The sequence below is a fragment of the Trifolium pratense genome, linkage group LG7, assembly GCF_020283565.1.
Source record: "Trifolium pratense cultivar HEN17-A07 linkage group LG7, ARS_RC_1.1, whole genome shotgun sequence".
In the NCBI taxonomy this organism is placed as follows: domain Eukaryota; kingdom Viridiplantae; phylum Streptophyta; class Magnoliopsida; order Fabales; family Fabaceae; genus Trifolium; species Trifolium pratense.
The window spans coordinates 49,959,704-49,977,905 of record NC_060065.1 but is presented as its reverse complement, the minus strand read 5'-3'; the positions used below and the strand labels follow the sequence as shown (position 1 = coordinate 49,977,905).

The following is an 18,202-nucleotide window of genomic DNA, read 5'->3' as shown; positions in this document are numbered from 1 at the left end:
CGATAAGGTTACAGTTGTTGGTACGTCTTCTCCGACGACATCAAGGTTTTGTTTGTTGGTAGGTTTATTCTGTTGCTGTTGTTCTTCATCGTTCGACTAGAGATGACATTAGATTGTGTGGCTCGAAATGACGATTGATACTTGTTGTTATCGTGTTCAATGTAGAGAGTTGTGGTGCGTGAATTTGTTACTGCGTTAACGTTTTAATTCATTTGCTATTTTCTGCGCTCAGGTCGTTGTTGGCTCGTTCTCTAGGTTTCTCATATTCGCCGAGTCTATTTCAATATCCATTTGATTTACCATGGCGTTACTCTACCGCTGAGTTAAAAGGGCACCTTTTGAGTCAACTCCCGAATAAGGAACTAGCCGATATGAATATGAGTTTAGTAAGATTTTGGATTATTTGATTTGAAAACTTCATTATTGCTTGTTGTTTGTCGTAAGGAGTTAATGATACGTGGACCGATTCCGTGTTCATCTAAAAACATTCAAATTTTAAATTAATTTTCTATTGATATTTTTTTGGTTACAAAGAATTAACTTTTCTTTTTTTTTTTTACATTTAACTGAGAATTTACTTTTTGTTTTTGACAAAAATAATTTAAATTTATCGTAAATACCTTTACGACGTTGTGAAAAATAGCCGTTATTAATAAAAAATTGAAAAAAACAAATAAAATAAAAGAAGATTGATGATTCATTTGATTGAGGCGGCGTGTAACTTCGGCATCCTTTTGCTGTAACAGTCATACACGTTTCTCTCTCTTTCCTCTTCTTTTCCAAATTTCCATTTCAATCACAATCACTTTTTACTTCCTTCTTTCAAACAAACCCTTTTCAATTTGAGATCTATCTTTTCATTTTGAATCAATGGGTGTTACTGCAGATGAAGAATATGATTACTTGTTCAAGTTGGTTTTGATCGGTGATTCTGGTGTTGGAAAGTCTAATCTTTTATCTAGATTTACTAGAAATGAATTCAACTTGGAATCTAAATCTACTATTGGTGTTGAATTTGCTACCCGTAGTGTCAAGATTCTTGATAAGCTTGTTAAGGCTCAGATTTGGGATACTGCTGGTCAAGAAAGGTCACATCTTTTCTCCTTTAAGATCATTTTTTGTTTTTTGTTTTTTTTTTGTTATGGTTTTTTGATGATCTAGGTTTTAAAATGGGTTTGTTTGGTTTGTTATATTGATGAATTGAATTGAACTATGATGGATGGACACTTCTCAGATTAGACGTGTCACACAGTGTCAGACACACATTCAATGTCTGTGTCACATATGACTACATTGAATGTGTTATTTTCTGGTCGATATCGACTTGTCAAGTGTCATGTCTATGTCTGTGTTTCATAGGAATTGAATAGCGCCAAAACTCAAAATTTTTACTTTTGGTGGTTGTGGTGTTGATCTTGATTTATAGGATATTGATTGTAAATACATGATTGTGTGTTTGAGAATTTGTTGTTTGGTTGGGGGGATTATTAATTGGGTTTAAGAATGTCCATGTCCAAGTGATACTTTTTTTTAACAAAGGTATTGAGTTGCTGTTGTGAATTGTAGTTGTTGTTATGTTTTTAATCTTGGAAAAATGTTGGTAAATGAGGTTTTAAATTGTGATTGTCATCGCACTTGCATTGTGATTTTTTATATTGCGGAGAATAGAGATATATGACTGATGCGGGCATGCAGCCTCAATTATCCGTAGATTCTCTTCTAAAAGTATAGACTTATAACCTTGTTATATCATATAGATTTTGGATTCAACCCCTCTAAAGTGAAAATCACTTCAACAGAAGAAATTGGTTATTAAGATTTCTTACTTTTCCTCTAAAATGAGAGTTCAATTTCGAGAATGTTTTCATCTACAATGTGATGCTTCCAATACTAAAACAAAACCTCTATATAAATTTGCAGTTTGTTCAATATATCAAGGTGTTGTTTTTCAAATTTTGGAATTTGTTCAATATATCAAGTTGTTTTGCTCAATGATGTTCAATGCAAAATGCTAAATGAAATGAAACTTGTGACAGCCAGTCTTAATGTAATTGGTCTGTCTTTTCAATTCACATTCATGTGTATGGTTATGCGGGCTTGATCACTTGGTGGTTTTCAACTTCCTGATGTTTTTAGAATTCGAGTATAATGTTCAATATGATTGCGCGCCAATTACGCCTAGATTCGCTTCTAAAAATCTCGAATTCTAAACTTGTTTGTTAGTTATATATAGTTTTTGGATTCCACCCATCTAAAGTGAAAATCTTTTCAACCGAAGAAATTGGCTATTAAGATGCCTTTTTCCTCTAAAATGAGAGTTAAATTTAGCGAATTTGTTCATCTGCAGTGTGATACTTACATTTCTGAATCTTGTAGTCTCATTCTTTTTCATGTATCACAGATATCGTGCAATCACAAGTGCTTACTACCGTGGAGCCGTTGGTGCATTACTTGTGTACGACACAACAAGGCATGTAACATTTGAAAATGTGGAGAGATGGTTGAAGGAGCTTCGAGATCACACAGACGCCTCCATTGTAATCATGCTTGTAGGAAACAAAGCAGATCTTCGACACTTGCAAGCCGTGTCAACAGAAGAAGCAACCACATTTGCAGAGAAAGAAAACATATATTTCATGGAAACTTCTGCACTCGAGTCACTGAATGTGGATAGTGCTTTCGTGGAAGTGCTGACTCAGATATACAATGTTGTGAGCAAGAAGGCTCTCGAGAAAGAGAACGGTTCTGCATCATTGCCTAAGGGAGAGACTATCAATATTGGTAAAGATGATGTGTCAGAGGTTAAGAAGAGTGGATGCTGCAGTACAGCATAGTGTTTGAATTGAAAGATGTATACAGTAGAAGAGGAAGATCTTAGTTACATAGTAAATTTTCATCATTTTGGGATTCATATGAAATGTTTTGATATTTGATTGATACCTTTATTTACCATTGAACATTTTCCTATTTGTTTGTTGTGGCAAAGTCATTATTTTGAGATGTTTTTGTTTTGCTCTGCCTCAAGAGCTCATTATTGTTGTTACAGTTTTGATGTGTTGTTATTATCTTCAAATCTTTACCTTCATGCGTCTTCTTGCAATGGTCTTATTAATTTTTCGGTTTTCAATATTTAGATATGATTAATGACAAAATGTTAGCCTTGTAATGAATATGATTAAAAGGCGATGAAAAATTCTGTTGGTGAACTTACTGAGGACCTTTAGATGAGTCTTCCCTCCTAACTACATTTTTTTCACAACACTGTCGGACTTGAAATGAAATACTGTTTAAGAGATTTAGGTCTAATTCTATTTGAAATACAGAGATTTAAGAGATTTATGAAAGAGTTTAATTGTTGTGCACCGTCAGTGTAATTTTTTTTTACACATACATCCAATGACGCGTTGCCACATCATTTAATGAATGTGACACGTCATGTGTTTTTAATTACCATACATGATGTGTCGGTATATTATTGGACTCATGTGCAAAACAACTTTACACTGACGGTGCATATAAATTAAATTCTTTATGAAATACAAACGAATTCCGAGCCATTTGGGAAAGGTTTGTTCCCTCCAAAGTGATTATCTTCTCTTGACAATTGTTACATTATCAAGGCCAACAAGTAAGAATTTATCCTGTAGGAAAATGTTCGGTATAGAAGTGGAACCACTGTGTTCATTTGGTTCATCACATTCGGAGACTAAGATACACATTTTTACACATTGTCACTTCTCTCGGTCTGTCTGGTGCAAAATATGTCTGTGGTACGGACTCTCGATAGCTATGTCGGGGGATTTGACATATTTGTTACAAAATTTCATTGTTGGGCGCGGGAAAGGAAAAGGTAAGAAAGGGATGGTGATGGTGTGGCCGTGTGGGGCTTGCCAATTTAGCAAACATGCACCAAATATGCCAAATCATACAGGTTTTCATGGATAACCTCATAACTGGTTTTATCCTTGAGCACTTTAAGGAACTCAATTAATGATGCAGACAACATACTCAACCACATCACCAAATATTTTGAGAAAATATGATTGTAGGGTCGGGTCAGAACGAGAATACGACCATTTTTAGCATTCCAAGACCTCTGGCCTGTTGTCAAACTTTCCCTTTCAGCTGGTGCCATGTTGTGGTAAGTTCTTTGCCAATGCAATTGTTGATAAACTGATTTTGATTTCACGCAGTGCATGTTTGGAATCATGACGAGTTTGTATAAATCAAGGCTGCACAGATTTTGTTGAAGCTCTAAATGTAGCTTTTGTCAAAATCACAGTGGCACAGTGCGATTCGAACAAACTCATGGTCAATCTAACCATGTTGATGTTGAGTAGTAGATAATGTAGTTTTGATTATCTAGATTACTATCATGTCTTATAATTAACAATTTTATTGTCTGTGAACATATATATATGCGTTACTAACTTGAAAATGAATTTGTTTATACTATGCAGTCTTGAGCTATGGTATCACTTGGTTTCATGGCTGCAGTGAGGTAATAAATAACACTTTAAAATCCCTATCTATCATTGTACATCCATTTTGTTTTCTTCATAAGTTGAATGATTACTTACCCTTGGAAATTTACATTTACTTATTGTGTAGCGTTCGAGTATCAAACGAGCTTGGTAAAGGAAGCGCCAAAGCCGCAAAGTTCTCAATCGTTGTCACAGTGCTTACATCGTTGGCCATCAGATCTGTTTTTGTTTTTCTTAATTTTTAGGGAAATACTTGCTTATATATTTACCTCTAATAAAGATGTGGCCGCAGGTGTCGGAGATTTAGCACCTTTGTTATCGATCTCTATACTGCTAAACAATGTTCAACCAGTTCTCTCAAGTACTATTTACAACATTTCCTCTTTTTCAGTTAATTTGATGGATTACATGAATCTTAATGCAAACTAATCTTCAATGATATAGACTTAACAAAAATGTGATTCCATTTCGACAGGAGTGGCTATTGGAGCTGGCTGGCAAAGCATTGTTGCATATGTCAACATATGTTGTTATTACATCATAGGTATTCCAGTTGGGATTGTGCTTGGTAATGTTATCCATTGGCAAGTCAAGGTATGCTTTACCATCCCTCTTGTTTTCATTTTGCTTATATGAAGCTCCGACACAGACACAACACCAACACCCTAATAAGAATTTGAGAAATAAATACATGAGCCAGTGTTGTGTTTGTGTCGGACACAGACACATGTCAGGCACGCCTTCAATATGAAGTCTCTTTACCCAAGTTTTCATTTTGCTCTTATATCAAGCTCTGACACAGACACGACACCAACACGTTCACCCTGATAAGAATTTGAGAAATAGCCGGTGTCATGTCTGTGTCAGATACCGACACATGTCAGACACGCCTTTAATATGAAGTTTCTTTACGTAAGTTATGTCATTACGCTTCTAATTAATTGAACAGTTTTTTTACAACTTCTGCAGGGAATATGGATGGGAATGTTTCCTTCAAAAAAAAAAATGGATGGGAATGTTGTTTGGAACATTGATTCAAACTATAGTCCTAATTATAATCACCTACAAAACTAATTGGGATGAGCAGGTATCTTACATATTTGATACTACCTGACAGTGTTAGTTATTAAACTCTTATCGATATGCATTTAACATGATTAAATCATTGGACATTTGATTTATTAATTAACGGTTAATATTACTCGCTTTAGAAAGACCGGATTCATAAAGGCAATTATAGAATATTTAATGATGATAAACCAAAATATTGAGGAAATTATCCAACAAAAATGGACAAAATTAGTAATATGGTGGGGGTCGGGGAATCCATGGAGCAGAGGATACTTCCCCGATCACCGCCGTGAAATGTTTTCGGAGGAACATTTCCCTCCATCCATGTTGTTGCGGTGGAAAAAAATCTTCGTACTCGGAGTCACAGCCCTAAACAGATGATCCAAACGGGGATTCTCATTCATGGATACAAATTGACATCTCATGTGACTAACTTAATACATATTATTAAGTTTTTGCCTTATTTTATTTATAAGTTGTCATAGTAAAATTTGAGAGGAAAAAAATTGAGAGGATTCATTCTCCTCAACCACATCACCAAATATTTTGAGAAAACATGATTGTATTTTCTACCGTCGAGATTGTCTATAAAATTAAACTGAATTAATCAAAATGTTATATTATATTTCTACAGTCAAGATTGTCTACTACGGAAAATTGTGTGCAAGCAAGACAACAATTCTTGGTCTGAGTTGAAACCAAAGGTAATTCTTATTTTAAGTTTGTCGGACACAAAATGCAAATATCTATCACAACCAAAATTCAAACATTAGTTTATCACGTAAAAATTTAACCCATTTCACTAGACTCAACTCTAATTATTAAAGATTTGTTTGGCAAGACTAATAAACTAACTTATAACTTATTTTTTGGACACTAAATTTATAGATTATTGAAGCATCAGATGAACCCACCGGTGCACCACTAACAAATTTTCAATTTATTAAAATTGGACAGAAATTCGGTGACATCAGATAAGTCTGATATGAAATTTTATTCAACTATAAAAAAATGTTAAAAAATATATATGATGCAGGATGTGCACACTTGCATCATGTTTGTAAGTTGTCTTCTTTTAAACGATAAGAACCAAAATGTATTAAGAAATCTCAAACAGTTCCTTGGTTGACAAGAATTAAAAAATGGTTACCAAATGGCAGACAATTAGACGGCTAAAACATGAAAATGACATCTGACATTATCTCATTAGCAGTAGCTACCATTATTTTAAAATATTACTATAATAATAAAAATTATAGATGACCTTACATGAACATGTAGTAGCACTTGACAAGTTACTATAATCTATAAATTATTCATTACTCCTACTTTGTCTCTATTTAACAACCTCGTGCTAACTTGACATTAACTGATCTGGATTCCCTGTTGTAGGAAAATACCATAGTTACACACAGTAATGTATAATAGACGTTGATTTGAGATCAAACGGTCTGCATGCTGTAGGAAAATACCACAGTTACACACAGTAATGTATAATAGACGTTGATTTGAGATCAAACGGTCTGCATGACGCAGTTACTGCAACATATATGTTTCCAATATTAACCCTACTTAGGTGAATACGTGAAAAACCAATTTACTATGAATTGAAAAACCAAGCATGTGCAACTACCAAATGCTGAAATAACAACACATTGTGACAAGCAAAATACAACAAACAACTAAAGGATTTTGAATTGCTTCTAAAACAAACACATGCTCATCAAAGTATGAAGGCATGCAAAAAAACAGTAGTAAAAGTTTAGCAGGGAATTGAATATATGTACTTAGATTCTAACTATTGTTAATCAGTGGTAAACTAGAACCAAATCATCTAGTGAATCATTACAAATTTCGTTACTAATTGCGACGTTAGGTGTTGAGAAACTGTCGTCAATCAAATCATGTTTCATCTTCAGTTATTTGAGATGCCAGCCATCTTGTGAAAATTTACGCGTCTCTATGACAATGCTTTTATCTTCATCTTCTGAAAAGAATTCACCTATTCTGCACAAACACATTTTGTTCAAGTAAGTATACATACAATTGCCAAGTAAAAATCTTTTTATTTTCAATAACAGTTGAAATTTAACATAGAAAACTAATTTCATTCGCATATTTGGCTTTGCGCACCAGGTTGCCCTTTTACATATTTGATATAAATAATGCAATAGATTTATAATATGATTATATATACATGTAATAGGATACTACTATATAACCCAACTACATAAGGAAGTTACATTATTTTTAACATGTGTGACCTAAATTCTAAGTAAAACTAAATTGGTGATACTCTTATTATGCTTCCAAGCTCAAAAAAACAAGACATGAAATGCTCAAATAAGTAACTATGCCTCAAGAAGGTAAAGAATTCCCTTTTACTCAAGGATCCCACAAAAACACCGCTCTGATTCCGATTCAATAAAAACTCTATAAACACCAACATCTCCACTTTGTATGTTTTTTTTTTATCAATAATCATAAGTTTCTTTAGTATGATATGGATTCTAGAAGCAGATGTACAAAAAAGAATAACAATTTTTTGATGACAAAACAGTTGTACTATTCTACTAAAGCATTTTTATTCTCATCATTTTAAGCACTAGTTTGGATAAGCTTTTGATTTATAGGAGATTCTTAGTTCAAATAGGAGCTTCTCAATTAAAACACACTTATAACTCTTCACTTACAAAATATAAAAAAAGAAAAGTCTTTATAACCATATTTAAGGAGAAGTTAAATGAAACATAGCATTCTAAAAATTGAAAAACTCAAATTTCAACTTTCAATGAGAGGTAATCCTTATATCATAGTTATTAAAACACAAAAAACAAAAACTTTTGTTTTCTACAAGTGAACCTTGAAAAGTTGTTTATCCAAAGATCCTAACATACATAAGCAACAAAGTGATCTTATCCTCCTCCAAGTCCTAAGATACTCCCTTGTGAGCGAATCAACCAAATATAAGCAAAAAAAATATTATATTTGATAAACTTAATATAAGCAAATTCTATCTAACTTCACCTTATAATTAACATTATCAACAAATTCTATCTAACTCCACCTTAAAATAATATATTTGATGAACTTTATACAAGCAAATTCTATCTAACTTCACCTTAAATGTTATCATTCCAAAAATACCTCTAATGTTCTCAACATAGTCTAACAGAAACTTAAATGAAGAGAAAAAGTGGTTTGTAGATTAATATCAATTTTTTTCTTTTTATTACATAAAGAAACTTAATAAAGTTAACTAACCTTCTTAATTAGTAGTATACATATATGACTATTTTTGCAAATATTTGAGTCTAAATACATAAATTACATAAAATCCTTAAGCAGTGATTTATAGTTCCCTTAGCAAACATACTTTGGCACAAGTGGTAGATATTTGGCAACTTAACCATTTGATCCTGGGTTCAATCCCCGGCCGATGCACACCGAAAAACATTTGTTGGGAGAGGCCAACCCCCTTAAATGGATCTCAGTTCCCTCAAGGGGGATTAGTCTCCGCATTTGTGCGCGGATGATACATTTGGTTTCCCTAAAAAAACAACTTAGCAATTTTCTTATTGTGATGAAAACATGCATATCCAAGCAAGTAAAATCATTGATAGATACTAATTTTCTATCATAGATACTAATTCATAATTCACAACTAACTACATATATTGATGATAATTCCAAAGTGTTAGAAACAAAAATGAAATTTCTCAAACAAAAAAGAAAATACTGTATCACATACCATCAAAATTCATCCACTCGAATTGGGTCGATTCCCAAAACCCGGATCAGACCCACCAACCCTCCTATTCCTCTCATGTCCACCACCAGACTTGGGTCGCAAGTTTTCCCTAAACCTCCCAAGTTCCGGCCCAACCCGTTCCTCTCTAGGCACAAAACCCGGTCGAAGATGCGGCGGAACAAACTTATCCGTTTTCGGAGAACCCAATTCCTTCTGTTTCTCACCGTTCACAACAGGCGAAGGTAAAAGAGCCGACCCAGTACCGGTTTTTCCTAAAGGACGAAGCGAGATCGAATCTGATCCTGGTTCAGACCGGGGTCGATCTGGAACGTGTTGAATCGGGGGGTCGGGGTTGGGTTTGGGTTGTGAAATGGGTTTGGGTGTGGGTCGGGTCAGAACAAGAATACGACCATGTTTGTTAGGAGCGGAAACTGCAGAATAAGAAGCGGAAGAGAATGAAGAAGATGAAGAAATAGAAGGGTTTTTTGATGCTTTGTTGTTGGTGTTGTTGTTTGTGTTTGTTGTTGTTATGGATTTGTCGTAGATATGGTTGAAGTTAATGGAAGCATACTTGTTGTTTTTTGCCATCCACCAGTTTGGTTGCAGAAAAAGAGGGAGAGACGAAAATGGCTTTCAAGAAAAGATGAAGATTTGCGAAGAAGAAGAAGAAGAAGAAGAAGAAGAAATAATGAAGGAAATGTTGTATTCAAGAAGAGATTTTGGGCTTTTCTAGTTCTGTTTTGGGCTTTTATTTGAAGAACTTGTCTTTCAAAATTGCTTTTTAGGCCTCTTATGTACCCCCAAAACCCAAAAATAATTGGGATACAAGATGGTTTGAAAGATACAATCTGAAAATGCCTAATTTCGGAACTTATGTTCCAAAATGTTTTTTTAGTTAATTTCGGATTGTAACTTCCGAAATAATGGATCCCTCCTCATAGTTTAAAAGTAGTTGACTTTTGCTTATATTTGTGTCCAAAATTTGAAGTGTTTTTTTTCTTATATGTGTGTCCGAAGGGAGTATATAATTTAATTATCTATTATAAAAAATTATGAAAAGTTTATATTTTAAAAATATCCGTCAAAACAAATTGAACAATATGGACAAGGGGTGGTGCGGGTGGCTAGCGCCGAACGTCGCACCACCCAAGAAATATAATGCTATTAACTTTATAATGTATTTTGAATTTTCTTTAATTCCTCCTATATATACAACTCTAGAATTAGAATCGAGCTAACTAGGGAAGTTATAAACATAAACTAATTCTATAACTGAATTGAGACAGAGGAAGTTAGGTGGTTATCAACTAACAACCAGTTAGTTGAATAGCTTTTATCAGAAGTAATGAGCTAATGCTTCTCATCTTCGCATTTAACATAAGGATATATACTTTGTTGATTTAATGTTAAATTTATGGTTCAAATTTAGTCCAAATTATTGTGGCATGTGTGAGGTGAATTAAGTTTTATATTGCTTAGAAAAGTGGAGGTTGAACATTTTATAAGTGAGATGACCGTAAACTTAATGCCTTAAGGTTTTTGGTTAAAATGTATGTAGTGTCTAACTCGCTTAATTGTATTGTTACAATCCAATTCAAATACTACTTTATTATAGCCTAACAAAGCTATATTCAAGGCCTTTGTAAAGTCCCCACTCAGCTGTCGTATACAACACTGTCATGACAAGAGAATGCAGCAACAAAGCTTCCCGACTCGTCTCTGAGACACGCTCCCATGCTCACCTTGTTCTCCTGCGCGAATACTGCAGCATCTATGTTACACTTCAGATATTCAGCCGGCGGTGGTTGCCAATGAATCCGTTGGTCTGATTGTGCTTGCATCATTCTGTTTGCTGTTTTGTTGTTAGCATGATTCCAAGCTTGGAGTGTATAATTTGCTTTGTTGATTACCTGCATAATTGTCTCTACCTTATTTTCCCAAAGTTGGCATTTCGCTTCCTGCACAAGCTCCATGATGTTATTGCAAAAGTAGTCAATTGCTGCTCATTAAAACATTCCAATATATTTGTGAAAAATACTTTGAAGCTATCAGCATGTAGCATTTGTTGCTCTATATGCTACCACATATTTTGTTCCTTCCAACAAGAAATACTCTCATTACAACACAAGAATAAGTGCCAATTGTATTCAGTATAGGTTTGACAAACCACACAATTCTCTTGGCACTCAACACCTTTGCTAGATAATCTTTGTCTATATGTAAGCAATCTATTCCAAGTATCCACATATGCTTCACCTTGGGAGGAATAGCAAGTGCCCAAAGTTTATTCCAATCACCATCAATAATATATACAGTGGTGGTAATGAGTGGATTTTGATCATTTCTTAGCCAAGGTGTGTTTTCAATTGGAATTAAGGAGCGTCACCTATTTTTCAGCGGTAACCATGTTTTAACAAAGTTCGAGATGACCAAATGCTTCGCCACACATAAGTAGGATTAAATCCCATTTTATTCATATTACCAAAAAGATAAGACTAGTCAACACGATCATAGGCTTTGCTGATATCAATCTTTAAAGCTGCTTCACCTTTGTTTTCTTTGGTTTTACATTTTAAGTAATGAATAGTTTTGGATGCGGCTTAATTAGTAAAATGGTCCCTTAAAGACATTTTTGGTTTCAGATTGGTCCCTTAAAGAAAAAAAGGTCCAAATAGGTCCTTAAAGAAAAAAAAAGTCCGAATAGGTCCCTTAAAGACATCTCCGTTAATCAGTTTGGTCCTATTTAGACCTCTTTTTAAGGACCAAACTGATTAACGAAGATGTCTTTAAGGGACCTATTCAGACTTTTTTTTCTTTAAGGGACCAATCTGAAACCAAAAATATCTTTAAGAGACCATTTTACTAATTAAGCCTTTTTGATGCTATCAGCAGTACATTATCAGTAATTGACCTTAGTGCAAAAAGGCCGACAGCCGACTGTTCATCAGAAATGCATTTATCAAGGACCTTTTGCAACCTATTGGGCAGAGTCTTGGCCAAAATTTTATACACCACATTACATAAAGATATTGGTGTAAGGTCCTTCATACTTTTGGGTTGATCGCATTTTGGTATAAGGACTATATTTGTGTTTGCTAAAGAGATAGGGAAAGTACCTTCACGTAGCCAATTGTTACAACTTACAAGCATCTACAAAACAAGTACCTCTCTCCCACACAGCTACCAAAAGCGTTTATAAAATGTCTGATATTTGCTTATGGCAGCTGTCACAGGAAGAACAAATGGAGTAGCAGCACCACCAAAATAAGACTTTTGCTTATTGCTTTGATATTTGTACCTAGGATTCAAACTCAAAGTTTAACTTTTGCTTGATATTTGGCTCAAAACAAAAAGGTAAATATAAGGTCTAAAAGAAATTAAAATCAAAGTTATCATAGAACTCAAAAATAGAAGTTAATTTGAGTACAAATTAAAAAATGATAACAGTGTATAGTTTATTAAGAATTTAGTTTTACAAATATAAACATATATGCTCCAAAAAAAAGTTATAAAAAAAATTATGAGATCAATTGAATTCAAATTAAAAATAAATAAAATCAATAGATTTTTTTGCACCAAAGAAAAAAAATTGAATATGCTAATTAAATATCACCAAATCCATTTGATTTATTTATATTCTATAAAAATTATGATTGAATATCACAAAAAATATAAATTATAAAAAAATCTTCTATAACCTCTATAAATATCAACTCAATACACCTCCAAATCCAAAAAAAAATAAAATTGAATTCCATCTAGAATTTTCTTCTTCAGCCAAACCCTCTCCCTCTTTCGTAGCCGTTTTCATCACAATGTCTTCGTCACAACAATCGTTTGGCTTAGGTTCGACGGATGCCCGCACTGTCATCTCTAAGTTAGACTGGTTGGTGACCAACCTTTTCTCTTTTGTGATACTACTACTAATACTACCAAATTTCCCATTCTATTTCACCTATTTCAGCCTACACGGTGGCAGTTTCACTTTTAAGATATTCATGATAGGTTTTGCATTAACAACGTGTTCAATATTTGCCAACTTGTTAGGTTTTGCCATATATTTGGTCCTCAGTTACAAAATAAAACAACATATCAACAACCGTTGGTTCCGCATCTGCTTAGAATATGGGTGTCATACATTTTTCTTTGTCTGTTTTTGCATCATGAATGGGATCTATATGGCAGCTGGCACAGGAGGAACAACAAGAGTAGCAGCACCACCAACATAAGACTTTTGCTATATGCTTTGATATTTATATCTAGGAACAAACTCAAAGTTTAACTTTTGCTTGATATTTGTACTCAAATTAACTTCTACTATTTTAGAGTTTTATGATAACTTTGATTTTAATTTCTTTTAGAGCTAATATTTATTACCTTTTTGTTTTGAGCCCATATTTATCCTCTATACATATATTCAAATTCAAATTGTTTGTAGCAATTTCACACTTAATTATAGTCTTAATATTAGTGTGTGATCGTTCTTGCGCAAAAAATTTATTACTCTCCATTTCTTTTTAAGTGTTGCTTTTGACAACAACCAGGGGCGGAAGAGCTTGTGGGCTGGACAGGGCCATGGCCCGCCCCAGCTTTTTTTTTTTTTAATTTTTTTTATAGTGAGCAATTACAATTATACCCTTAGCTACTTTTTTATTTTCCCTCCCACACATCAAACTCTGTAACACGCACACGCAAAGAAGGACAGAAACAGAGCACACGAACAACAAACGCAACGACAAACACGCGACCTTACACACACGACACACCACCTCCACCGCCCTGAGCACCACCGCACCACCACCACCATTGACCGCACCTCCACATCACGTCGATCACTCCACTGTACTTCTCAGATTAATGTATGAATCTCAATTGCAAAACCCTTTTCCTCTCTCAAATTTTGGCTCTGTTAGATTGATATGAAATAATACTTGGGTTGTTGTGTTTCAGTTTTTTCTTGAATGTTATTGCTCAATACTCTTCCAATACTTCCTTATTTTGTTGTTGTTATGTTGTTTGTTTCAATTCTAGGGTTTTAATTGATTTTATTGTTTTTGTTAATGTCATGTTATTAAACTCTGTTTTGTGTTTGTTAGTTACAAGTTTGTCTATTGTTTCTGTTGTTTCTAAATTAGTTTGTTACTTTGTTTTTTATTGTTTATATTGTAGTATTTTTGGTATTGTTTGTTGATTTGCAATAGAAAATTGAAGATGAAAGTTAGAAAAATTGACTCTTTTTTTAAGAGAAGAACTTGTGAAGATGAAAGAGAGGAGGAGCATGTCGGTTTATATTGAAAAGGAAATTGCTGCAAGTATCGATTCAGAGACTATTATATTGATGCTTTCAAAGCTATTGGAACGCGTAATGCATCGTTTTAAGGTATTTTAAATCATGTAGTTTAATTTTTTTGATGATCAACTTTGTCCTTATTACAACTTAATTTTTTGGTATGTAATATAATATGCATTTTGGATTTACAATTTTTTTTTGTTTTACGCCACCCCCCCCCCCCCCCCACCATCACCACTATTTCTGGCTAGCTCCTCCACTGACAACAACGATTGATTACGATTTCTATAAAAGAAGCTCGTATTTTATCTTTGTTAACTTTTGTTAATAATGAAAAAAAAGTTAAGAATGGAAACAAAAAATATGAAAAAAGCAAGCCTGATCAATACTGTTCTTACTCTTCACTGCGGGCATACATGTTAATGCACTATTTTAGTTACTTATATCTTTAATTATCTATTATTAAAAATTATGAAAAGTTTATATTTTAAAAATATTCGTCGAGACAAATTGAGCAATATCTTATATGATAACATTTGTTTTTATATATTAATTAATAAAAAATTATAGTCAAAGTAGATCGATTATGTGAATAGTGTACATGGTCATACTGTAACACACTTAAAAAAAGAACGGTGGAGTGTCAAATTTCAATCAATCAAGACTTATTTGCGAACACCTTATACACACTTCACATTCCAGAAAACGAACTGCTCTATCCTAACAGCTTAAACTTTTGGGATAATTGGTTATTTGACATGGTATTAGAGCCTCTATGACTAAGTGGTCTAGAGTTTGATCCCCGCTCCCCTCACTTTCTAATCAAAAAGTGAAATTTAATTATATGGTAAGTGGGTCTATACATTATCCACGCTTCAAGTCCAAACAGGGCCGTATCTGAGGGAGGGCGACGACCCTAGGCCCCTACAAATTAGGGCCCAAAAATAATTTTTTAGGGGTATATTAACATTATATATGCCAAAATAAATAAAATAAATAAGGTCCCTTTGAAATACTTATTTTTGAGCTTATGCAAAACAACTTATACAAATAAATAAATTTTTCATGTATTATTATAAATTTGTCAACGTAGTTTTTTTAAAAAATAGCTTATACAAATATGTTTTAGAAAAACATATGAAGTATAAAATTTCAATAAATAAACACTTATTAAAAATCAAATTACACAAACAAAATCACACAATATTTATTAGTATATATTTAATTTTTTTTGACGTATGAATTAGCACAAATTTAAAGAAAATTCAACATACATTATAAAGTTAAAAGCATTATATTGTATAATTATTGTAAAAATAAATAATAAAAGACATATTTCAAGTTACAACTCAAGTATATTTTCCTTCAAAAAAAAAAAACTCAAGTATATTTCAAATCAGTATCCTTATTTTTATTTTATTTTTAATTTGTTTTTTAGTTAAATTATATTGTCCTCCGATTATTTTATTTCAAATCAGTATCTTTATTATATAACTAGTTTAAAGACCCGTGCGAAAGTCATTGACTTTTATTCGATATTTAAGTTTGTCATTATATTATGGTAAAAAAATTATTTAGAATAAAATATCTAAATTTTTTTATATAATATTGTTAAAATGTAAGTAAAAGTTGTGCTATTTTTTTTGTAAAACTTATTAAATAAATAAATTTGATTATAATTATAATGATAAGTTATCCATTTTTTTTTATTAAATGAGTTAGATGCCACACTTTAACCCAAAACATAACATTAAAGTGTTAGGTTTATAAGTCCCTTCACTTATAAAGTGTTCAACCTCCACTTTTCTAAGCAATGTGATACTTAGTTCACCTCACACTTGCCACAACAATTTAGACTAGATTTGAACCATAAATCTGACATTAAATCAACAATGTATATATCTTTCTGTTAAATGTGAAGATAAGAAGCATTAACTCATTACTTGTGATACAAGTTATTCAACAAACCGGTTTCGATCACAATTTTGGTGGGTTTAAGCGTTGTTGCACGCTCTAATCTCACAAAATTCTTCTTTTTCTTTCTTCTCTATAACTTCGTGTTGCAATCGTTTGTTTGTCTTCTTCATTCATCCCTTGTTCTTCATTTTTTGGAACTGCTTCTTGTTCCATTTTCCTTTGTTTCTTCGGTCAAGAACATCTTCACCTGCATCATGTGGATAGTACTGCTGGTAGTGTCAATGGAGCACATGCATCCAATCAAAACAAGGGATATCAAAATGACACTTTGAACGGCCTTATTTCTTGCATCCGAATGAAAATGCTGGTAATTTCCTCATTTCTCCATTACTTTCTGGCTCCAATTATCATTCTTGATCGTACACTATGACTGCACCTTCTCTACTCATTACACGAAAATGAAGAAATTGTGGCAAGAACTTGATAATTTTCATCCAATTCTTGAAAACAATTGCTTATACAATACCAAAGCCATAAAATATGCGGAGATGAATTAAAGAAAACTAACTATTATATTTCAATAAATATATAATTTTTTCAATAAAATTAAAGATTAATTTATGCAAAAAATAAACTCACACTAAATATATTTAAGTTTTTTGACAAATAATTTAACATAAATTTAAAATAAATTATAAAGTCAATAGTATTATTGTATTTTTTTTTGTTCTACAATGGAGCTGAGGATCGAATTTAGAACTTCTAACATATTACCCAAACTCATCACCACTAACCAAATCTAATGGCTTACCGTATAGTTTTTATAAAAAAATAAAATAAAATAAAAAAAGATAATAGTGTATAGTTGTATTAAGAATTTAGTTTTACAAATATAAACATATACGCTTCAAAAAAATAAAGCTTAAAAAAAAATGAGATCAATTGAATTCAATCAATAGACTTCAAATTAAAAAACAAGAAAATCAATAGATTTTGTTGTCCGAAGAAAAAAAATTGAATATTTTAATTAAATATCACAAAATTGATTTGATTTATTTATCTTCTATACATGTATAAAGAGGATATATTGTTTTTGGTGTGAACTTTTCATAATACCAACAATATTTTTTTAACAGCAAAAATATTTTATTAACAAACTCACCGTAACATAAAACATATCTTTTTTAATTGGACAAAAGTTAGACACAGACATGTGCAGAACTCGCTTGTATTGAATAAAAATTATGATTGAATATAAAAAAAAAATTATAAGAAAATCTTCTACAACCTCTAGAAATATCAACTCAATACACCTCCAAATCAACAAAAAAAAAAATCGAATTCCATATACAACTTTCTGCTTAACCCAAACCCTCTCCCTCTTTCATGACAATGTCTTCGTCGCAGCAAGGTTCGACGGAATCCCTCACAGCTTACATCTCTTTCTTAGAGTGGTTGGTGACCGACCTTGTCTCTTCTGTGATACCACTACTACTAATACTACCAACTTTCCCATTCTATCTCACCGATTTCAGACGACACGGTTTCGTTTCCACTTTTAAGAAATTCCTAGTATTGTTAGCATTAACATTGCTTTCAATCTTTTTCAACTTGGTAGGTTTTGCCCTATTTTTGTTCGTCGATTACAAAATACAACATATCAACAACCATTGGTTACGCAACTGCATA

At 32.7% G+C, this 18,202-nt stretch overlaps 2 protein-coding genes and 1 long non-coding RNA gene across 4 annotated transcripts; 2 read left to right on the top strand and 1 right to left on the bottom strand.

Annotated features, from left to right (window-relative positions):
• Window positions 1-708: 708 nt before the first annotated feature.
• LOC123898252 (ras-related protein Rab11B-like) lies at window positions 709-3,085 on the top strand. The gene is made up of 2 exons (XM_045949159.1): window positions 709-1,088; window positions 2,402-3,085. The coding sequence occupies exons 1-2, from the start codon at window positions 871-873 to the stop codon at window positions 2,832-2,834; spliced, it is 651 nt and encodes a 216-aa protein (XP_045805115.1). The 5' UTR covers window positions 709-870; the 3' UTR covers window positions 2,835-3,085.
• A 921-nt stretch (window positions 3,086-4,006) lies between these two features.
• LOC123898255 lies at window positions 4,007-4,693 on the top strand. Its single transcript, XR_006805287.1, has 3 exons — window positions 4,007-4,141; window positions 4,461-4,501; window positions 4,612-4,693. It is a non-coding gene; the product is annotated as an uncharacterized LOC123898255 (long non-coding RNA).
• A 2,532-nt stretch (window positions 4,694-7,225) lies between these two features.
• LOC123898253 (uncharacterized protein DDB_G0292186-like) lies at window positions 7,226-10,003 on the bottom strand. Of its 2 annotated transcripts, none has more exons than XM_045949160.1 (2): window positions 9,307-10,003; window positions 7,226-7,562 (listed from the first exon to the last, which is right to left on the bottom strand). In XM_045949160.1, the coding sequence occupies exon 1, from the start codon at window positions 9,892-9,894 to the stop codon at window positions 9,316-9,318; it is 579 nt and encodes a 192-aa protein (XP_045805116.1). In that variant the 5' UTR covers window positions 9,895-10,003; the 3' UTR covers window positions 7,226-7,562; window positions 9,307-9,315. The 2 variants fall into 2 exon arrangements, with proteins under 2 accessions (XP_045805116.1, XP_045805117.1); XM_045949161.1 differs by having other exon boundaries at window positions 7,226-7,557; window positions 9,307-9,976.
• Window positions 10,004-18,202: the final 8,199 nt, after the last annotated feature.